The following is a 24,642-nucleotide window of genomic DNA, read 5'->3' as shown; positions in this document are numbered from 1 at the left end:
ATAATATGTGAATTCATTTTTCTAATTAAGTTTACAAGTGTTGACCTCACCCAAAACCCATGAACAACAAAGGTGAAACCTCAGTTCTAAAAGACGAGATAAAAAATGTGAAAACAATTTAAGAGATGATAGTAAGATGAAAACAATATTTAATTTAACATTATTTTGATAATGGGAGAGGCAGCAAAAATGTATACTGGGCAAATGTGATGTAAATCTGAGTTTTAAGGAGACAGAAATTGTCTTGAGTGTCTTTTGTGTCTAGAGCTGTATCAATTAAAACAGCTTTATAATCAAATGTATGAATGCATTTGCAACAACATTTATCATAGTAACAGTTCGATCTCCAGGTCAGATCGTGCTTTGTGTGAGACAATGGTTAAGATCAATCCACTTTTATATACGTTATAAAATATATAGATACAAATACCAGTGTTGTCAGTATTGTCAATAGAGGGTCTGCACATCTGTCACTTCCCCCCCAGGCCACGCCCCTCTAACTCAGACTGAGTGTCTTAAACCAACCTGCTCAACATGACGGAGTATAGCAGTAAACACAGCCAGAGCAAAGGACCATGGGAAATCTGAAATTAAATGAAGGACAGTTGGACTGGACATGGATCTGTACGAGCTACCAAAGAACAAGTGGTCCATGAACACTGACATGTGGACACAAATGGAGGATCCAGACCTGATCCAGGGGGGAGGGGATCAGTGCTATTTGGACCTGAAACAAATATACATGGTTTCATCAGGACTGACAACCAGGGTCCAAAACTAGGGCCCAGAACCAGCTGATCCAAAGGCTCCAAAACTAGGGCCCAGAACCAGCTGATCCAAAGGGTCCAAAACTAGGGCCCAGAACCAGCTGATCCAAAGGCTCCAAAACTAGGGCCCAGAACCAGCTGATCCAAAGGGTCTAAAACTAGGGCCCAGAACCAGCTGATCCAAAGGCTCCAAAACTAGGGCCCAGAACCAGCTGATCCAAAGGCTCCAAAACTAGGACCAGAACCAGCTGATCCAAAGGCTCCAAAACTAGGACCAGAACCAGCTGATCCAAAGGGTCCAAAACTAGGGCCCAGAACCAGCTGATCCAAAGGCTCCAAAACTAGGGCCCAGAACCAGCTGATCCAAAGGCTCCAAAACTAGGACCAGAACCAGCTGATCCAAAGGCTCCAAAACTAGGGCCCAGAACCAGCTGATCCAAAGGTCATTTACAGTAGACCATGGACTGACCCCAGTGAATATTTGCATGATCTACTGGGACTGAGCAGATTTACTGAGTCTAGTTCAGATCCAGTCCTTTATCCAACACAGATACTACTGCTGTGGACCAGCAGGGCACCACTGCATTCTGGGAAATTAGCAGATTTACACCACCTGGTTTAAATTAACACATTATTCTGAGAATATTATGGCTTTATTGTCAGAATATGACGGCTTTAAAGGTCCCATATTATGCTATTTTTCAGTCACGTCATATAGGTCTCAGAAGCCCAAACACATAGTATTTAAGTTTGTTCGCCCCAAAATCATCCTTTTTTCGGAGTTTCAGCGGTCGAAAAAGTCCCTCTCACCAGCCCTCCTCAGAACAGGCTGTTTCTGGGCCTGCTTCCGGGTATGCAAATGATCGTATCTGTCCACGCCCACTCCCCCTCCCCTCTCTGGGAGAGGACGTGGCTTACGCTAGCGGTACTAGGCGCTAATGTTGACTGTGAGGCCATCGTACACACGTCTCAGACAGAACGTCTTTCCAAACACTGGCTTTCTTTGCCTTGAGGCGTGATTGAGCCCCGACGGAAAACGGCGGTGTTGTGTCGTGTTCGTGGACCTGACACGGAAAGACGCCTGCCGCCACTAATGCAGGCAGCTACTAACAAGCTTGATGCTAACTGTACTGATGCCAACCACAAAAGGCCCGTGTTCAAAGTAGTTCTGTTGAATGTCTCTTGATATTATCAGCTCTTGCATGTTAACGGGGACGCAAACGTTAGCAGCAGTAACCGAGCTATGTTAGCTGCCATGCTAACGTTAGACGTACACATCAACACCCACCAGCTTATCCGTAATGTAGGGTTGTGCAGTAAAGATACAAAAAAATGAGAAGAACTTACATCTCCCACACTTGTACTTGGGTCACGAAGCGTTGGTACTGCGTCCTTCTTGATTCAAAGTCTTTGTGCTAAGCCGGAGCTGTATGGGCCCATGTTAAAAAAAACACTCGTCCGTGAAATGCCGGGCACACACATACAAGCGTTTGGGAATGTTGTTTGGTACATGACCATCACAGACAGAATCCAGCCACTTTTTTCGGAGAGGCTCGGAAGTGGGGAGCAAAAATAAACTATCGTGTTGGTGTGTGCAGCCAACAACACCACAACTTGCGCGTCTCGCCTTCGCCATGTTTGTTGTCTAAGAGGTACTTTGCCAGGGTGGGGCTTACCTTTTCATGCAGGGTGGGGGCACAGTCAGGGGGAGGAGTTAAATCCGCTTATGTCGTCATAAGCGGACCCAACTCAAACTCGGCCGTTTGAGCAGGCATTTTCACAAAATGTGGTGTAGCAAGGCAGGGAGGAAACAGACAGTTTTCAAATTCGAACCTCATAATGAGGCTACTGCAACACACACTAATATAAGAAAACTTTCACAAAGTGAGATTTGCATAATACGGGACCTTTAATCTCATAAACAAATGACATTTTTGTTAAATTATGAGGGGTTTTCTTTATAACTACAACTTTATTCTCATAAAATTACAGGTTTTATCTCCATATTTTATGACTTTATACTCGTAGTGCCCAGTGTTTTTCTTTTCTTCTGTGGTCCTAATACTCCGTCGTAGCTTTATTCTCCAGTTCTCCCGTATTTGTAAAACTAGGTTGGCCTCAGTTTCAGTTAGTTTACTAATCATGTAGGAGCACAAGGTTCACAATCACAAAATGAAGACAAAAACCATGAAAGATCTGATCATGAAACCAAGAGCTTTACTAAGAAGGACCGTTAGCCAAAACAATAGGTCATTTCAGGTCTGATTGGACCCAAAAATACAGCATCAGTGAATGTTAGCTGACACCAAACAGGATCCACAGATCTAGGTTTGGTTTCCTGGATTTGTGGATCCATCTCCTTGTCTTTTCTTTGTCTTTGGGTGTCTGTAAAACGATAGCTCCCACTGCTTTAAGAACCTAAAAATACAATCAATCTCACAACAGCTCTGCCCCATTTTTGATTCAATATTGTTCTTCAGTTTAGACAGGATTGAAGCCAACGCTGTCACTCATCTCCCTCTTTCTGCCACTCAGTGGGCGGAACCGCAGTGACGTCACGTGCATACGCTCTGTATTAGATTTGATTCATCACAGCCAATAACTGCTCTATTCCTTCTGCGGTTCTTGATGTTCTTCAATCTAGGTCTCTGTGATCCTGACCCTGATGGTGCCGTACAATGAGATCGATGCTGATGCCCCACTGATGGAGATGTTCGCTACGCATGGCTGTATGTTTGCCAAGTACATTGTGGCGGTCGGTTCCATAGCTGGACTCACCGTCTCCCTCCTCGGGTCCCTCTTCCCGATGCCCAGGGTCATCTATGCCATGGCGGGGGACGGACTGCTGTTTAAGTGGGTCACCTCATGACTTAGGTCTTCCTCTTTCCACATCAGCCTGGATTCCTGGTACCAGAGTCTGTAAAACTGCCTGTGTTTGTGTGTTTAGGTTCCTGGCCAACGTGTCTACGTACACAGAGACTCCTGCCGTTGCTTGTGTCGTATCAGGCTTTCTTGCTGCCCTGCTGTCCCTCCTGGTCAGTCTGCGAGACCTCATAGAGATGATGTCTATAGGAACCCTGCTGGCCTACACCCTGGTGAGTGGTGGATAATGTCGTATAGACCACAGGTGTCAAAACCGGCCCGCCAAAGGGTCCAGTCTGGCCCGCGAGATGAATTTACACAGTGCAAAATGCAAAAATTACCCTGAAGATGTTAACACTCAAGGGCATCAAACTCAAAAATAACATAATAACCTAGAAATAATGACTCCAAATGTTCTTCTTGGTTTAATGTGAAAAAAATAATATGACTTTATGCCTATAAATCAGTGTTTTTCAACCTTGGGGTCAGGACCCCACTTGGGGTCGCCTGGAATTCAAATGGGGTCACCTGAAATTTATAGTAATTGATAAAAATACAAAAAAAAACAACTTACTAATTAAATATATGCTGAGTTGACAGAGACAATCATAATACATAAAGGACATGACAAACTCTGAAGCTGAAACTGAAGCACTGTGGTACTGTTCATCTTTCAAATGTTCATTTTGGCCAGTATGTACTTATTGATTCAAAATTCCTTAATTGTTCAGTAATTTATTGCAGCCTTGTAAGTACAAGCTGGACTGACTGTACATATCCTGACCAAGGAAAATAAAATTCTCACTTTGTGCAGTAATCTACACCTGGATTTACTGCCTCTGTCCATAATATACATTATATTGACTAAATGTTGTTTAAAATTAATGTTTATTAGCAACATAGTATACTAAACTATTATATGATCAAAAAGAAATTAATTTTAGCAAAAAAATGTCTCTGTTTTGAATGTCTGGGGTTGCCAGAAATTTGTGATGTTAAAATGAGGTCATGAGCCAAAAAAGGTTGAAAACCACTGGTATAAATAATGGCAACACCATTTTTTTCTCCTTTGATTTACTGCAAAGAACATTAAATTCTGATATCCTTTAACAATAAAATGTCAATAACCTGAACAAATATGAACAACCTGAAATGTCTAAAGAAAAATCAGTGCAATTTTAACAATATTCTGCCTGTTTTGTGCCTTGGTAGATCTGATCTGTAATGCACATGCACAAATCATAAGTTGAGGCACAATATTGATAAAATTGTACTTGTTTTTCATCAGAAATTTCATTTTTTTCCAGTTATTCACATCTTTTTTGTTTTGGATAGAAATAGTTTCATCATCTAATGTTACTTTTTGCACTAAAAAATTTGGAGTTGTCATTATTTATAGGTTATTATGCTATTCTTGTACTGGTCCGGCCCACTGGAGGTCAAACTGGGCTGAATATGGCTCCTGAAAGAAAATGAGTTTGACAGCCCTGGTATAGACAGACCATATGGTTGTTTACAGGGGTCAGCTGACTCACTCCTGAGCCACTTTCAAATAAAAGCCTGAATCCTCCTCCAGGGAAAGGAAAATTAAGGCACTAAACACTGTTGTAGGAAATATAGTGTAGTGTATGCAAATAAAATAAATGTAAGTTTGTAATTCATGCCAATGAAATATTCAGACATTGCCCCCTGAGAACAAGTCAGAGCTTTTTTTTTTTTTTTTTAATAAAAACTGCAAAGTGCTCTTTAGTCTCTGGAAATGACCAGACTTATGATTATGTAAGATCTTATGTAAGGTCATGAGCCAAATTCTCCAGTGGGAGAAGTGGGAGATTTGTGATATTCACGTCGACCGCAGGGACACTAGGGACCACTGCAAAGATGAAGATAATTTTGTATCTTTATTATGCAAGCAAAGGGGAAAAAGATGAACAAAAAATATATTTTTGAATCAACAAAATCAAGATTTGAAAACAAAAATGAAGATTTCAAAATGTTTAACCTCCTAGGACCCACTGTCCACATTTGTGGACAAGAGTTTCACAACTTTATACAAAAAAAAACCGAAAAAAAACTGTCCACCACAAAGGACATTCCATCAAAATTAAAAAAAAATGCATCTGAAAAAAGTGTTGCATCATGATGTTTCCAATATAGCCACTGACTTAATAAAAAACAAAAAAGCTTGTACTTTGCTGACATGTCCTGGGTCTGAGGAGGTTAAGCGTAACAACATCGATTGTGTTCTCATTTTCTTTCATTTCAAATCTCAGACTTCTGCTTGCAGGCCAAAATGTTCTGTCATGGCATGCAAACCTTTTCTACTCACAAACTATTTTGACCTGGAAGTACGTACCACATGAACTTGCAAGCAAAACTTTTTGATTTGCAAAAGATTTAGAGGTGCAAAACCTTTGGACTTGTGAACAAAACTTTTAAAATGACTAAACATTTTGGCCTGCAAGCAGAAGTTTCAGATCTGAAATGAAAGAAAATGAGAACACAGTCGATTTTGTTAAGCTTGTAAATTTTGAAACCTTCATTTTTGTTCTCAAAATCTAGATTGTTTTTTTTTTTCAAAACTGTATTTTTTTTTTTTGCCTTTTTTCCCTTTGCTTGCATAATAAAGACACAAAATGATCTTCATATGCACCATGAATAAAGTATTTAGCACGAAATAAAAGGATCAGTACTAGTGGAGTAGATAAGACCGCTTAACTGATAGCAAGTCATGATCAGGACCAGAGTGTTCCGACACCGAAACAAGACATTATGATTCTCAAACGGAGGTTCGATATGGGCATAACGCTACAAACAATATAAATACAGTTAATCTCTAAGGTGATAAACTTAGATAAAAATGTGGTGAGGAAGTTTTACTTCAGATCTCACTAACGCTATTCACTTACAGTTCTGTGCAAAAGTTTTAGACCACAAGTAGGTTTGTTGTTTTGGCGAGAGTATAATGATGTATCATACTGTACGTACACGTTTGTCAGTCTCAGTAGCAAGATAAAGCTGAAATATTATAGAACAACATTAAAAATAAGAATTTCAGTTAAAAAATACCCAGACTGAAGTATCCAGTATTTAGTGTGACCCTTTGTACTTAACGTATCTTAACATTATTAGATTTACTGAACTAATCTTCATGTGTTTTCCACCAGGTTTCATTCAGCACATGTCGTACACTACCGGTCAAAAGTTTTCAAACACCCCAACTTTTCTAGAATTTAATTGAAAATGATGCAGTTTAATGTCTCAGTGTACTCTGAAATTAAAACATAGGACAAATAAACAGCTGAAGTTAAAAAAGAAATCATGGAATCAATTTAGAAACCAAAATGTATTCTAAACTTTGGACTCATCAGAGTAGCCACCTTTGGCAGATAGAACAGTTGAACACACTCGTGGCATTCTTTCTAACCTGAAAAAAATGAAATTTCAGTTGAGAAAAATAAATGCAATTTTAACAATATTACGCCTCAACTTTTCATTTATACACGTGCATTATGGATCGGATCTACAAAGGCATAAAACATTTAGGAACAGGCAGAATATTGTTAAAATTGCACTTTATTTTCTTTCGGCATTTCAGGTTGTTCATATTCGTTCAGGTTATTCGCATTTTATGGTTAAAGGATAAAAAGAAGAAAATTTGGAGTCATTATTTATAGGTTATTATTCGATCATTTTACTTGAGATCATAATTGGCCTGAATGTGGAACCTGAACTAAAACAAGTTCGACACCCTTGACTGTTAATAACTTCAGTGTAATTTTTGCAGATCATCCTGCATGTTTGACAGCCCTGCTCTGGTACATATAATGTACAATGTTATGATATAGTCACAAACTCATATAAACAATAGGCTTTAGTTTGTTTCTTCTAATAAGTGAATATTTCATGATTTCCCTCCGTGTGTGCAGGTGAGTCTGTGTGTACTTCTGTTGCGTTACCAGCCTGAGGGTGACATCCATGGCTTTGTGAACTTCCTCTCTGAAGAGCAGAACAACAAAAAGAAGGAGGGCGTCTTGGCAGAGTGCGAGAAAGATGCATGTTCACCGACCAGCGAAGCCGACGAATACGGAGGTCCGCCGACAAACACCTGTGGAGCCAAAAACCTGCCGTCACTTGGTGACAACGAAATGCTGATCGGCAAACCGGATAAAAACGCCTACACCGCCAGCCACCCGAATTACGGCACGGTGGACATGACCACAGGAATCGAAGCTGAGGAGACGGAGGGCGGGATGTCTCGGCGCTTGAAGAAACTCATCGGGCCACGTTACTACACCTTAAGGATCCGACTGGGCCTTCCAGGAAAGATGGACCGTCCAACCCCGACCACTGGGAAAACCGTCACTGTCTGTGTCCTGCTGCTCTTCATCTTCATCTTCGCTTTCTGCTCCTTCATCATTTTCGGTGCGGACACTTTGAACAAATTCAGACTGAAATACACCCATTAGGGCGGTTCACAATGTGATGGTATAAGTACAAGTTTTCTAAATGATGCCAGATCGTATTGTGCCTTGTTCCTATTGCCATTGTGAACATCTGTACCAAGAATTGAGCCAATAGGACGCCAGTAAAGGGTGGCACACTTTTTCACAATTTTTATTGTTCTACATAAGAATGTGTAACTTTGGCAGAAACATAACTTGAACAATACAAAGATAAATGCTCTTTAATAACACTGGTCAACAACAAATTTATTGTTGAAATTTTTTGAGCTGATTTAGGATAATTTTGGTGCTGAATCCAAAAATCACATTAATTTTGCTCAATCAGGTCAACTTTCTGAACTATGCTACATATTGGCTTTTTAACATTTTTGCTTACATTTATGGGCATTTTCACATCATATGATACAAAATTATTTCATATTTCTTGCAATAAACGAATTCTGAAGATTTTACTTTTGCCAATTTGTGATTAATGGTTTTTTTTAATATTACAGGTGAATGAAATGGCTTTGACTAGAAGATCTTGCAAAAATAAGCCTGACGTATTCTGCTACATCTGCAGTGAATACACCATTGTACCTAACAGGAATCAAGTCACAAGTTTCATAAAGTGTGCTTACCAATCTTATTTTGGTATTAATTATTATATTTTGTGAGAAGATCAGATTTTTCAAAATCAAATTAGCAAAAAAACCTGAGCTGATTGAAAAAAAACAGATGTCATTGTTGGATTTAGCGGTGCAAAATGGTCCGAATTCAGTTGAAAAAACCTAGACAACTTGCAAAAAACATTTTTTTGTAACCCAGTGTAATCTGTCCCAGTCTCCCAGTCCTTCTGCTGCATGTGTTCCAACATTAGAACAGTTCCAACACTAGATTCCATGTGTGATGACTTTGTTCTCTTTGATACTGTATCTCTGTGTCCTTACACAACGCAGAGCAACAATTGCTTTTGGTCTTCATTTGGCACAGATTGTTGACAGCGTTTAATAAGAGCAATGCCTCCGTCTGCACTGTCACTGATGACCTTCAAGGAATAGACTTTTTGTCTTTTCAGATTCTCATCTGTGAGAATGGACCTGACATCATCAGGGTTACTTGTGCTGTTCATTCAGTAAGAACTTCACAGAAGTGGACTGAGCAGCGACTGACCAGGCTACAGATGTAGTTGACTATTCTTGCGGAAGAAAGACTCGGCATCAAGTCTTTTGAGCATCTTCCCAGGACGTCTTTCTTTTTTTTTTTTTTTTTTTTTCTTAATACTTTATTTTTAACAGACTTTACATTTTTTGACAAACAGACAGTAAAACAAAAAAGTAAAGACATATGAAACAAGAGACGTCAACAAGCACAGACTGGGCCGTATCAAAACTTAAAATACAACAACAAAGAAGTGGGTCAGTGAGTCCCAGTCTTCTCCCATCATGATCAGAGGGTTGAGTTAGTTTGGGTTTTGTCCTGTTTCAGTCCATGTCACATCATTCACATTTATTCTCATGTTGCATCAGATCATGTCCTGTAAACCTGCTGACAGAATTACATCCATCAGTTTCATAAACATTTGTGCACATTTTCCTGGAATGCATATTTACACATGTTGATAGTAAAACACACAGATGTTGACATATATGTGTGTTTCTCATGAGAAAAACAAGCTGCTGTCCTATTGGGGCGTCACATCTTCTGGGATAGACGTCCATTTGAGCCAATAATTAGTACATTTGTCCAAATTATGGTTCAAGGAGAAAGTTAATTTTTCCATATTTTATATTTCTTTAATAATTCCAATCCATTCCTTCTTTGTTGGGGGTTCTTGGCTCAGCCATTTTCTTGTTTTGGCTTTTTTATACGCTGCCAGCATTATATTAATCAGGTATTTGTCTCTAGAGTTGACTGTGGGTGGTAGATTTAACAAGATAAACTGTGCAGAAATCATGTTTAATCTCAAACCCCATTATTGTTTTAATCATTTTCATCATTTCAGTCCAGTAAGGCCTAATTTTTGGACAATCCCAGAAAATGTGAAAATGGTCTGCAAGGGTGTTCCCACATTTTCTCCAACATTTCCCATAACTCAGTAGGCCCTTTTGCATTTGTTTTAATTTGGGGGTAATGAAAAATCTGACAATATTTTTCCAGGTGAATTCCTTCCAATGACCTGAATTTGACGTGTCTGATTGGGTTTTACAGATGTTCCACCAGTCCTCTTCTGAAAGGATTATTTTGGCCACTTTCTCCCATTTATATTAATATAGAGTGTAGAAACTCCTTTGTTTGATTGTAAACATGAGTAGATCTTTGCAATTAGTTTCCTGGTGACTTTGGATTTATATGCAGCAATCATGATGTCACTTAAGTCCATGTTTCTGAGTTCCACTTTCCCAGGGCGTCTTTCTAGATTTCTCAGCATTGCCTCCTTTTATTCAGCACCAATGCGAGCATCATAAAATGCCAGGGCGACCAGTTCTTCTGACAGATTCCACAAATGTCGTCCAGTGCTCTTCAGTGCGGCATCTGCAATGCTTTTATCTGGATATAGATGCAAACTCTGGATCCAGTCCAAATCATTCTTTGGAGCATGTGTTGCCAGGGAAGCCTCATGCCAGTACATTATGTAGACCAAACAGACGGGAAAAAGTGTGCCATCCCTGAATGTGCAGCAGTTGACTCCATTTTTGGAACAGATGCTTCTAATATCAGCTGGAACAAGGCAAAAAGCCATCTGGCAAAATTTGGCGAAAGTTTATTTTGTGAACCACCCTAGTGACCATGGATTATTCTCTTTTCATTTGTTCTTACTTCATCTTTCTCTTCTTTCAGGAGCCGGCTACATCGGGGAGGGTCGCTGGTGGGCTTTGCTGCTGTTAATCTTATTTATCGTCGTCCTCGCCCTGCTTATCATCATCATCCTCCAGCAGCCAGAGAACCCCAAGCGGCTGCCGTACATGGCGCCCTGTGTGCCCTTCGTACCTGCGTCAGCCATGCTGGTCAACATCTACCTCATGCTTAAATTGTCTGCCATCACCTGGATTCGATTCTCAATCTGGTGCCTCGTGGGTAAGAAACCACTGTGTGATCTGTGATTTAGGTTAGGGTTTGGGTTAGGGTCAGGTTAGGGTTAGGGTCAGGGTTAGACTGATCTGTTGGAGGCAGTCACAGAGTGAGTCCACCGGCCCATGTTCTCCTGCTGTCAGACAGATGTAAATCTGAGTGTGGTCTGCATAGTTCTGGTAGGACACATTATTACTGTGTATGAACTGGCCCAGGGGCAACATGTAAAGATTGAACAAGAGGGGTCCCAGAATGGACCCCTGGGGGACCCCACAGGTCACTGCCATTTGGTTTGACACACAGTTTCTGATTTGAACAAAATACTTCCTGTCCTCAAGGTAGGACTTGAACCATTTGAGGGCAGGACCACAGATGCCTACCCAGTCCTCTAACCTCTGGAACAGAATCACATGATCAACTGTATCGAATGCAGCACTCAGATCCAGCAGGACTAAGACTGGTACTGTACCTTTGTCTGTGTTCAGACGGATGTCATTTGTCACTTTGATCAGAGCAGTCTTAGAAGACCTAAGCTCCTCCTGTGTGTCAGATCGACCCCTCTATCCCCTCTAAAACCCTCCTGTCAGTCACTTTCCTGCACTTTTCAGCATCCTGCAGTGAGTGGTTACACTTCAGTCGTGCAGTTTATTTCCAACATTCAGATACCATCAGTGCGGGAGGAGAGGAAAAATTAGAACCAAGCTAAAATCTCATGTAGTATTGTAATAAAAAAGTACAATATTGGTCTCTGAGATGTTGTGGAGGAGTAATATCAAACTGCATAAATTGGAAATATCTCCACTGTGGGTTTTTGTGGTGTTTTAGTGGGATTGCTGCTCTCCTGACTCACTCCGAGTGGGATGAACTGTTAACAGAGAGTTAAGCTCAGATTTAAAAACAATAAAACAAATATGTCACTGGCTTCATAGCATAACTGCCTAAGTCATACACTATATGGACAAAAGTATTGGGACACGTTGAATTCAGGGGTCTGGGATACAAAATAATAACGACAAATGTCATAATATAGTTTTATATTGTGATAAATATCATATTGATTATTAATATTAATGTTTATATCTCAAATCACCATGAACAGGACATCTTACAGCTGTAGACATGATGTGTCCCAATATTTATGTCCATATAGTTTATAAACATCAATATTTTCTTAAAGTTTAATGGGAGAGTTTTCTCCCTTAGTGAGATGTGAAGACAGTAGATGGTTAGTTGTGAAAGAAAATAATTATTTACAGTCAGAGCACAAAAAATGTTTCAGAAATTTATGTTTATGTTTATGCATTTGGCAGACATTTAGAATTTAGAGGCAGAACATTTAAAATCATAGGCATCAATAAAAAAATAAACAAAATCAACGTTAAGAGAAATTGAGTAAAAGTAGTTTGAGGAATTTTAGAAGCAAATATAACAATTAAACTAAATTAAGCAATGCAGTGATATTTGTCCCAATATAAAACTGTATTATGACATTTGTCCTTATTGTTTTGTATCCCAGACCCCTGTTAGAAAAGAAACACCTGAATTCAACGTGTCCCAATACTTTTGTCCACATAGAGCAGGGCTGTCAGACTCATTTTAGTTCAGTTCCACAGTCAGCCTGATATGATCTAAAGTGGGCTGGACCAGTCAAATAGTATGAATAATAGAATAATAACTTTTGAGTGAAAAAAGTAACATTCCGTAATGAAAATGTTTACATCTAGGAATTGTACTCGAACTTAACATGAACAAACATGAACAACCTGAACATTCTTAAGTGAAATAAGTGCAGCGTTAACAATATTACACCTCAGTTTATCATTTATGTGTGAATCACAACTTACAGATCACAGTGGATCTACAAATACACAAAACATTCAATAACAGGCAGAATATTATTAAAATTCCACATACTTCTCTTAAGAGATTTCAGGTTATTCTTTTTTTTTTTTTTATATATAAAAGGCTAGTCTGTAAATGTAAACATTTGTGTAATTTTCCTTTTTTTATATACTAAAACAAAGAGAAAAAATTTACAGTTTTCATTATGTATAGGTTATTATGATAGTATTTTACTGATCTGACCCACTTGAGATTGAATTGACCAAAAATTATTTTAACATCCTTGATTGTTAATATCTTCAATGTAATTTCTGCATTTTATAAATTCATCCCAGGGCCAGACTGGACCCTTTGGTGGGCCGGATTTGGCCCCTGGGATGCATGTTTGACGCCTGTGGACTAAGTCATACACTATGTCACAGGTGTCATGTCAGTGCAGAAATTACACTGAAGGTATTAATAATCCAGGATGTTAAAATAATTTTAGGTCAATTCAATCTCAAGTGGGTCAGATCAGTAAAATACTATCTTAATAACCTATAAATAATGAAAACTACAATTTTTTCTCTTTGTTGTAGAGTAAAAAAAAAAAGTAAAATCACACAAAAATGTTTACATTTACAGACTAGCCTTTTACAAAAAAATGTGAATAACCTGAAATTTCTATATGGAATTTTGCCAATATTCTGCCTCTTACTAAATGTTTTGTGTATTTGTAGATCCACTGTGATCTGTAAGTTGGGATGCACATGTATAAATGATAAACTAAAGCAGAATATTGTTAAAATTGCACTTATTTTTCTTGAGAATTTTCAAGTTGTTCATATTTGTTCATGTTATGTTCAAGTACGGTTCGTAGATGTAAACATTTTCATTATGGAATTTGACTTTTTTTCACTCAAAAACAGAAAAATACTTTGGAGTTGACATTATTTCTAAGTTCTTATCCTTATTTATATTATGTTACTGGTCCGGCCCACTTTAGATCATATTAGGCTGAATGTGGAACTGAACTAAAATGTGTTTGACTGCCCTGTCTTAGTCAATAGTGACTTGAAGCTGTTGATTTGTGTATGTGTTTGTGTGTGTACTGACGTGTGTGTGTGTGCTGTTCCAGGTGTTCTCATCTACTTTGGCTACGGCATGTGGAACAGCACACTGGAGATCACGGCCAGGGAGAACGAAGTGCACGCCTCCACCTACCAGCGCTACGATCAGGGCGTGGACGAAGGCTTCTGCGGCTTCGACGACGACTTCTACCCCCCCGCCAGTGACCCCTGGGGTGCACCTGAAGGGGAGTCAGGGAGCACCCGGGCCCCGGAAGCAAAACCTGAAAGTGATGGGACACCGTCCAAAGGCGGAGGCAGGACCATTACGAATCACGGCCTCGCAGAGGAGGATCCGATGGATTTCTGAAGGGACTGACTCTGTGTTCCCCTGAATGTACTGCCTTGTCTGCTGCCTGTGGGAAGGGGAGGGGTCCGTGGTGTGAGTGCACAAATGACAGTGTGTGTGTCGAGTGTGCATGCTGCATGTGTGTACTCGTTTGTGCGTCTAACTAACCCTTGGGCTAGATTGTTTCTCGGCAGCGGAACGCCTTCTTTCACCTTTCTCTGCAGCACTCGCCTCCCCCTCCCACAGCAAATGTGGACGTCAAGGTCATGCATGTGTTGTCGCAGCCACTTGTTATTCACTTCCAAAAGGTCCACACCTACACAAACTGAGGACACACAGAAAGTGCACACAGATGAAATATTTCCCTCTTCATTACACTGTGAACCACTGAATTAATCAATCACCTGTACTGATGTTTAAGAGTACATGGAATATAGGGATGTAACGATAAACCACGGTAAAATTGCCAACAGATAGTATTACCGTTTAAATTCTAATTCTCATGATAACTGTGTTTGATTACCGCACTTTTAGGGGAAAAAACCCGATGTAAAGATCTGCTTTTATGTCAAATATTTGAGTATAGTTTTAATTTATTACAATTTTAATTGTCTGTGCCTAATATTTGGAACCAATATTCACTTTTAAAGTCTTTGAAAAGGTTCGTTAAGCATCTGTGTGTTATTTATGCAATAAATTATATACATTTTCAAATCAGATTTTATATATTTTTTTTGTGTTTTCTGGCCTTTTATGTTTTTATAGTAGGTTAAAGTGAAAAAAATAATAGACAGATGATATAGATGAAGTTGTGCTGAAAAAACAGATCCCAAACATGGGTATAGTAAACATTTGTTTCTATAGTATATAAAGGCAAAATCAAAAGGACTGAAAAACGGACAAAATAGGCTCAGACCACTAAGGGTTAATATTTGAATGTTTCTGTAACAGAAGGGACATTGTGCCGATTATTTTATTTGTTTTTTTTTTTTAAATACAACTTGGTTAAATTATTTCAGTTTGTGTATTAGTACTTTTTGAACATTTTGAGCACAATTTCAACAATACCACGATAATAATGATAACCGTGATAATTTTGGTCACAATAACCGTGATATGCAGTTTTCATATCGTTACATCCCTAATGGAATATATGGAAACAGAGGAGGAGATGGTGATGAGTGAGGCAGAGGTGAATCATTATCGCTTTTCCTGCTTCAATGTAGACGGACAGGAAAGTTCGATGACAACACACCAAACCCAAGCTATTTCCTCCGTTCAAGTCAGACTTTCTGTGGTCTTTTTAGAGTGTATGTAAGAGACAGTGAAAGAAACACACACACACAGAAAACATCTTTAACACTAGAACCATCAACAGGTGAAATGTACCCATGACTGTCATTGAACATTGAAGTCCCCAGATTTGGACTTGAACTGTGTTGTTCTGTAATTGTTAAATATAACCAAGATAAATCCAGTTATCCCTGTATAGGTGGGTTCACATTTGTACAGTTTATGTTTAAACATTCCATTTTAATGAAGCTTCAGCCTGGACATGCACAGTGTCTGTCCTGTTAGCGGTTTAGCAAAGTTTGAGAAACATTCTCTAATATAGGGCTGTCAAACTCATTTTAGTTCAGTTCCACCTTCAGCTAAGTTTGATCTGTAGTGGGCCGAACCAGTCAAATAATAACATAATAATACATAAATAATGTCTACTCCAAACTTTTCTCTGTTTTAGAGCGAAAAAAGTAAATTTATATTATGAAAAGGTTTACATCTACAAACTATCCTTTCAAAAGATGTGAATAACATGAACAAACTGAAAAAAATAAGTGGAATATTAACAATATTCTGCCTCAGTTTATCATTTCCACATGTTCATCATAACTTACAGATCACAGTGGATCTACAAACACACAAAACATTGAATATCAGGCAGAATATTGTTAAAATTGTACATACTTCTCTTAAGACATTTCAGGTTATTCACTTTTTTTTTTTTCAAAATTATAGTTTGTTTTAGTGTAAATACGTGAAAATATTTACATTTACAAAGAGAAACATTTGGAGTTGTCATTATTTCTATGTTATTATGATAGCATTTGACTAGTCCTGCCCACTGGAGATGGAATTGGTCTGAAAGTGGAACCTGAACTAAAATGACTGTCAATGGCTTCAGTGTAATTTTTGCATTTCACAAATTCATCCCAAGGGTTAGGCGGGATGGGTTTGGCCCCCGGGCCGCATGTTTGACACCTGTGCTCTAAACATTCTGACTTTAAATCACATATCACAAAACCAGAAGCCTGAAAAAACAGGTAGATACAGGAGTTTGTGCAAAGTGCTTAAAAAACTCACCTTCTGCTTTTATCGACGGCAACATCTTGTGTTGGAAAAAGGGTGATGTGAAAAGGAGTCAGAGAAGGATACGTGAGGTTACATAGTGACTAATAAGAAAGCAAACAATAAGAAACAAGCAGGTGTGCAACGTCAGTTCTAAAAACCTCCTTGTTCATTCGTCCACATTACAAACTACTAAAACAGACTAAAACAGAGTCAGTCGGGTTCCCAAAGCATCAAACTCATTTGATTTCAGGGGCCACACACAGCCCAGTGTGATCTAAAGTGGGCCAGACCAGTGAAATAATAGAGGAATAACCTTTAATTAATGATCTCAACCCTAGACTTTACTCTGTGTTTTAGGGTGAAAATAATAAAATTAAATTAAGAAAATGTTTACATCAACAAACAACCTGAATTTTCTTCATGAAAATATGTGCATTTAGAACAGCATTATATTTCAGTTTATCATGAACACGTGTGCATTACAATTTAAAGTCATTTTGAGAAATTTGAAAAACACAAACACAGTTAACCGGAAAAAACACAACAAATATGAAGAAAATAAAAAATAACAAGAAAAAAAAATTTGAGAAACAAAAATTGCACTTTTCTTAAGACGTCTGAGCTTGTTCATATTTTTTGTGAAAGGATAGTTTGTAAATGTAAACACTGCTCTGTAACCGTATTATAGTATTTTACTGCTCAAACCCAGATGAGATCATATTTGTCTGAATGTCCTGAACTAAAATGATTCTGACATCCTTGATTGTTAATATCTTTAGTGTAATTTTTGCATTTCACAAATTCATCCCAGATTGAACCTTCTGGCAGGTCGGCTTTGGCCCACAGCCGTATGTTTGCATTAGAGGATAACAGACTGGTTTACTATCCACACAAATATGTACATTTTTTCTTCTAATACTCATTTTCACTGTCATTTCAGAGCGATTTGCACTGACCACTAACTCAAACAGAGCAGACCATTAGGACCAAAATACTGATGATTAAACAAACGTATGTAATGACTTGAAACATTCCTTTACCTTAATTCAATGACAGTACATTTTCACCTGTTAGAGCTGCAACTAGGGCTGTGTGTCGGCAAGAATCCGGCGATACAATACAAATCACAATACTAGGATCACGATACGATATATCACAATACTGTTTAAAGGGTAATTTTTTTTGTTTTTGTTTGTTTGTTTTTTTGTTTTTTTTTTAATGATTGTTTCCTTTAAGAATTGAATTTCACCAGAAATCTGCACAAATACTAAACAAATTTTGATTTGATCAGAACAGGATCTAATGCTATATCGCAACATTTTCCTGTGTTCAAACTGAAATTCTATTTTACAAACATTACAGTTTCAGATCCTGTTCAAATGTTCATATTCTATTAGTTCAGAACTAACATCAGAACAGTATTTTGTGTAATCCCAACAAAGTAACTAACATTATAAATTTAATAAGTGTTAAATAATAGTAAATTAAATATAACAAAAAAGACAAAACAAAAAACAAAAATGAACCTAAACAATATCTGCATTTGAATAAATACTTAAAAATATCGATAAAGTACTTTTTAATATCGATACACTATTGTGAAATGAAATATCGCGATATATTGCAGAACCGATATTTTCTAACAGCCCTAGCTGCAACAGCCTCATATTTTCAGTCGGTTTTCAGTGTATAGTGGCCTCTGATAGTTCTAGTGTTAAACATAAAATCTTCATTCTGCCTTCGTAAACATGTTTCCCTGACCGCTAACGTCTAGCCCAAGGGACTGGACGGGGAAAAGGGTGTTGATGTTTTCTGTCACAAATAGTACTTGGACTTTGCTTGCAATAGTGCCTTCATCTACTGTACGTGAGATTGGATTATGTCTGTTTTCTACGTTCATTTTTGCCTGTGTTCATGAGGGTGTATGTGCAGTCTAACTCCACCTTTTCCATCCATTCTGTGTGTGTAGGTATCAAGTGTGTTTCCAAGGGTTTTGTTTTGCTGTGTACGTGTAGATGTTTGTTCCGTTTTTGTTCTCCCTCCTCTTTTGCCCCAGCATGAAGCTCCAAAAATCAAGCATCCGCCCACAACAAAGCAGCTTCTCGGTCAAAATATCAAGCGCTCGTCAGCTCACCGGCATTCCAAAAGGAGGAGAAAGTAGAGGGTTCAACATAAGGAGAGGGCAAGTTGGATCCTTTTGACAGCTCGCATGACTCAGATTCTCTGTTCAGTCTTTTCTGTGTGCTTGTTTCTTAGTTCAGTGTTTCCCAACCAGTGTGCCACGGCACTTAAGTGTGCTGTGAGAAATCCTCAGGTGTGCCGTGGCAGATTACACTGGGTTACAAAAAAATGTTTTTTGCAAGTTGTCTAGGTTTTTTCAACTGAATTAGGGCCATTTTGCACCGCTAAATCCAAAAATGACATCTGTTTTTCTCAATCAGGTCAGGTTTTTTTGCTAATTTGATTTTGAAAAATTTGATCTTCTCACAAAATTGATTACATTTTTTTGACTTTATCAGTTGATTTTTTATATAGTTCTCACCCAAAATAGGTTTTAAGAGAAAAAAAATCATTTTCTAACAGGATTCCTGTTAGGTACAATGGTGTATTCACCGCAGATGTAGCAGAATACGTCAGGCTTATTTTTGCAAGATCTTCTAGTCAAAGCCATTTCATTCACCTGTAATATTAAAAAAACATTAATCATAAATTGGCAAAAGTAAAATCTTCAGAACTCGTTTATTGCAAGAAATATGAAAGAATTATGTATCATATGATGTGAAAATGCCCATAAATGTAAGCAAAAATGTTAAAAAGCCAATATGTAGCATAGTTCAGAAAGTTGACCTGATTGAGCAAAATTAATGTGGTTTTTGGATTCAGCACACCAAAATTATCCTCAATCAGCTCAAAAAACTTAAACAATAAATTTGTTGTTGACCAGTGTTATCTGATTTCACCTGATTGGTTCTGTAAGCAAGGGGCGTGATATTGATACGTACGACTGCACGCACCAGTGATCCACTCTACAACAGCAGTTTCCCTTTGCAAAGTGAAAATGAAGGTGAACCAGCCCCAGTGCTGTGTGTTCTGGTGATAAACCCACCCACACTAGTGTTGCGCAGACCCCGCGGATCAGGTTGGGGCGGGGGGGGCGTATGCCTCTGTTAAATGAATCTTCAATTCCTACAAGAATATCAGTTTGTGTTGAACTAAACAGGCCCAGGTTTCACACTGAGGAAGGAAAGTGAGACTAGATTTGCATTAGATTTCAATAAGTATACTTTTTGTGACATTTTTGTTCGGGGGTGTGCCTTGTGATTTTTCTAATGTAAAATATGTGCCGTGGCTCTAAAAGGTTGGGAAACACTGTCTTAGTTGTTTCCAGTTCAGCTGACATAGGGAACACATTTTTCTTTTCCACCAGAGAAAAAACACAAGATAACTGAGTGGGAATGTTTTATTTTTGCATTAAGTGAAATCTTATTCAGTTCTGTTCTTCCCTTTCTCCCTTTACCCCATGCTTTCCATACTTTTTGATTTGACTTATTTTCCATCCTCTACTCCTCATCTTTCGTCTCTCAACACACTCTTCCTCTATCTATTTGCCCCTACTCCCCTCTCCATTTCCATCAGGCCGTGTCAGCAGGGAGTTACGGCTCTAAGTCACAACTGATGGGTCTGGGATTGGTTTTCAGTCAGGATTTGAAATGCCAATCTGTTCCTGGCCTGACCGGTCATTAGCTTCTTATCCCCCCAGGGTGTGTGCTATCACTACCCCTGATTTGTCACTGGAGTATTTCCTCCTCCAGTGGTGGTCCCCTGCGGTCACAGTGGTTTGAGTCAACCTCCCTGCTGTCTATATTCCTCTTTTTTTTTTTTAAATGCATGTAGCTAGTGTTGAAGCCCTGCTCTTGACGTGCTGCCTACCCCGACGCTGCACCCACAAACACGTATTTGTGAAAATCAATCAAATGAAAATCATGGTCCTGAATGACCTAAAAGGAAGGACATGTAAAATAATGCTGCCAAGCTTAGGGGTTTGATTCCATCCTAAGAATGTATGCACTCATGACACTGTCAGAGACTTTGGCAAACACCAAATAACACACTTCATGTTTAGGGTGGGGGCACTTCTGCAGTAGCTGCTGCTGGATTTCCTGGTCGTACCCCTTCTACCTTGTCCTTGTGCCCCCTGTTGCTGCATCAGTCCCTTCCAGGGAAGCCTTATTTGTCTAATGCACTAAATCTAAGGATGCCACGCTAAATTCTCACCCTACCTCTGCTTCTGTCACATCCATCGTCAGTCGTCATGTAGGAACAGGCCCTTAGTATTGTCCAGAAATTAACACCTGCAAAAAAAAAAAAAAAAGAACAGCCTGATGGACTGATGCTGATACTGGATGATTCTGCGATTCTGAAATGAACAAAGGAATGGACTCTGTGGATGCACTTCAGTGTACTGTTTCCTATTTGTCATGGATCATGTGATGATTGGCCCAGTGGAGGAGGAAACACACCAGGAGGCTGGAATAATCTTCACTGTAGTATGATTTATTTAGTGTTTGCGCAGGTAACATCGCCGTTACAGCTGTGTTAGTGGAAAAAAACTAACAAAAAAAAAACACTAAACTAACTGATGAAAATCAGCTTGACCAAACATAAGGAAAATCAGTCTTCAACAACAGAAAATAAAGCTCAGCCCATGGCTAAGGGACACCTGCTTCACTCCAGCAGAGCCACACTTCTCCCCCGAGGGGCAGCTTTTTAGACCCGTTGCCCCTCCCACATAAACAAACCAACCACAAATGTTCAGTTTACCTTTCAATTAGCATTTACTGGAATAATACTGCTATCTTTACCTAAACCTCATTTCAGTACTTTTATTTACTACTCCCCCAAAAAGTCTCTAACAGTTTAAACCTAGTTCAGACCATTTTAAAGGTGAACTAGGGGCCAACTCTCTAAACTCCCCTCTGATGGCTGCCACCCTTGGTAAGTTCCTGATGCCTTCTACTATAAAAGCTTTGGGAACCTCCCTCTTCCTGTTTGTCTGTCAGGCCTGGACTCTGGTGATGAGATGGAGTGAGCATCAAACAGTAAGGTAACAAAAGGAACAAAAGGAACAGACTAAGCTATGCAAAATGTGTTTTGATCTGTGGGCCCAGTATGGAACTATTTCTAAGGATGCAAAAATGATAAATATGAAATGAAAATATGATTACTAGAAACAAACAAAACTAGACCAGCTAAGCTAGCAGGCCCAAACCCATGCTCCACCCTGTCACTCCGACCCAGAACCAGGCCCAGAGCCTGAGAACAAAGGACACGGGTTCAGCCCACTCACAGGCCATGGGGCTGCCACTGTGACAGATCAACCATAAGTTAACAATGGAAACACCAGCAGCACATCTGTAAGTTTTCTCTGAAATCTACCGTTCTACAATTAATCTTACACATATTGCAGCTGTTTCCACATTAGAGACGCTTTAGACCAGGGCTGTCAAACTCATTTTAGTTCAGTTCCACATACAGACTAATATGTTATAGTGGGCTGGACCAGTAAAATAATATAAATAATAGGATAAGAACTTATAATGTCCACTCAAAAGTTTTCGCTATGTTTTTGAGTGAAAAAAGTCATGTTCCGTAATGAAAATGTTCACATCTACGAACTGTCCTTGAACATAACATGAACAATATGAACCTAAAAATTCTGAAGAAAAATAAGTGCAATTTTAACAATATTACACCTCAGTTTATCATTTATACATATACATCACAGCATACAGATCACAGTGGATCTACAAATACACAAAACCTGTAGTAAGAGACAGAATATTGATACAATTCCACATACTTCTCTTAAGACATTTCAGGTTATTGACAATTTTTGTAAAAGGCTAGTCTGTAAATGTAAACATTTTTGTGTAATTTTACCTTTTTTACACCAAAACAAAGAGAGAAATTTGTGGTTTTCTTTATTTATAGGTTATTATGATCGTATTTTACTGGTCTGACCCACTTGAGATTGAATTGACTTAAAATGATTTTAACATCCTTGATTGTTCATATCTTCAGTGTAATTTCTGAATCTCACAAATTCATCCCAGGGGCTGGATTGGACCCTTTGGCGGGCCGGTTTTGGCCCCCGGGCCACATGTTTGACACTTGTGCTTTAGACCAATAATGAAACTAGCCCTCTTTATCTTCTTCTCTGCCTAATAATAATATTTCCCTGACTACAGTGTATTTCCTATGAACAGAATCTTGACATTTGTAGCAGTAAATAGTGTCCAAGAATGGATGTCGATGAGGTGGTTTAGTGTGCAGTGCTTCCTACTCTGCAAAAATCCAAATTTTACTAAGTGTATTTTTCTCATTTCTAGCCAAAATATCTCATCACACTTAAAATAAGACAGAATCACCTAAAAAGTGACTTGTAAATGAGATATAAGAACTTATTTTTAGACAACAGATCTGGAAAATCTTATTTCAAAAAATCTTACAGAGATAATTGTCACTTTGCTTGAATTAAGCAAAAAAATCTGCCAATGGAACAAGTGACTTATCACCTAAGATAAGTCACCTACTTATTCTATCTACTACCTCGACCAGTCTTTCAAGCTTTCAGCTTTTTGTGCCGCTAGATCTTGACGCTAAACATTCTACATGGTAAGTTAGAATTAACTAACATGAGTTTTGACTGAAAAATTAGTGCAGTGTTTTTCAGCCTTGGGGTTGGGACCCCACGTGGGGTCACCTCAAATCTGTAGTTGTTGATAAAAAATTAAAAATTACTAATAAAAATTTACAGTATATTGCCTAAATGTTGCCTAAAATTAACGTTTATTTGCAACATAGTATGGCAAACTATTACACGATCAAAAACAAATTAATTTTAGCGAATAAAATGTCTGTTTTGAATGTCTGGGGTTGCCTGAAATTTGTGATGTTAAAATGGTTTCACGAACCAAAAAAGGTTGGAAACCACTGGGTTAACCCCTTCATTCAGATGTGTACACTGGTTTAAGATGTTTGTGGCACAAGATTTAAGAACAAACTATACAAACAAGTTAAAAAGGGCGTTGGGAGCAGTTAATGCAGTGGTTTTCAACCTTGGGGTCCGGACCCCACGTGGGGTCACCTGAAATTTCTAATAATTGATTTTAAAAAATGTAAAATTAAAACTTACTAATAAAAATTTACATTATATAGTCTAAATGTCTAAAATTAATGCTTATTTGTAACATATAGCAAACTATTACATGATCAAAAACATAAAATTTAGCCAAAAAAAAAAAAGTCTCCATTTTGAATCTCGGGGATCGCCAGAAATTTGTGATGTTAAAATGGGGTCATGAACCAAAAAAGGTTGGAAACCACTGAATTAGTCCTTTAAAATTTTACCAGATGTTAATTTTTGATGATGACAATTTTTGAAGTTATTCCTGATGATTATTCCAAATCAGCGGCCACGAGACTGCCAACAGTCAGAAAATAGAAGTAAAAGTATTCCACTTATTACAGCTTTTGTGACATTTTTCAGAGTGCTTTTTCAGCAGCCACTTGACCAAAACTTAAAGATGTTTCACAGGCTTCACCGATCTAAGACAAAAAAGGGACAACAAATGGACAAACATTTAAGAAGCAAATTCTTGTCATTTTTGCTTGAAAAATCCCTCAAACATTTTTTTTTTTTTTCTCAGTTAGTCACTTAGTTGTAGCAGCTCTTTGCTTCTGTTCATGCTTTGCAGAATCATCCAAGATCAGCGACCTCTCTAGCAACAGGCTTGGAAAAAAACAAAGCATCATAAACACACATTTACACAGACACATCTACTGTAAACACACATCGTACTCCACCGTAGTGCAGTACTACTCAGCCGAAATACCTTACCCACTATGTT

General features: G+C 38.5%; 1 protein-coding gene and 1 long non-coding RNA gene across 2 annotated transcripts in view; both read left to right on the top strand.

The window, feature by feature from the left end:
• The window catches only part of slc7a14a (solute carrier family 7 member 14a), a 72,600-nt gene extending 57,884 nt beyond the window's left edge, over window positions 1-14,716 (top strand). The window contains exons 6-10 of the mRNA XM_030126867.1: window positions 3,412-3,620; window positions 3,715-3,862; window positions 7,559-8,054; window positions 10,916-11,152; window positions 14,106-14,716. Of these exons, the coding sequence (XP_029982727.1) occupies window positions 3,412-3,620; window positions 3,715-3,862; window positions 7,559-8,054; window positions 10,916-11,152; window positions 14,106-14,404 (1,389 nt within the window). The 3' untranslated portion in view covers window positions 14,405-14,716. The remainder of the gene's footprint in view (window positions 1-3,411; window positions 3,621-3,714; window positions 3,863-7,558; window positions 8,055-10,915; window positions 11,153-14,105) is intronic.
• An 8,542-nt stretch (window positions 14,717-23,258) lies between these two features.
• LOC115413782 (uncharacterized) lies at window positions 23,259-24,300 on the top strand. The gene is made up of 2 exons (XR_003934515.1): window positions 23,259-23,449; window positions 24,127-24,300. It is a non-coding gene; the product is annotated as an uncharacterized LOC115413782 (long non-coding RNA).
• Window positions 24,301-24,642: the final 342 nt, after the last annotated feature.

This window comes from Sphaeramia orbicularis, chromosome 22 (genome assembly GCF_902148855.1).
Source record: "Sphaeramia orbicularis chromosome 22, fSphaOr1.1, whole genome shotgun sequence".
Taxonomy (NCBI): Eukaryota; Metazoa; Chordata; class Actinopteri; order Kurtiformes; family Apogonidae; genus Sphaeramia; species Sphaeramia orbicularis.
Note: the sequence above shows the minus strand (reverse complement) of the source record. Positions and strands in the feature narration are given on the sequence as shown.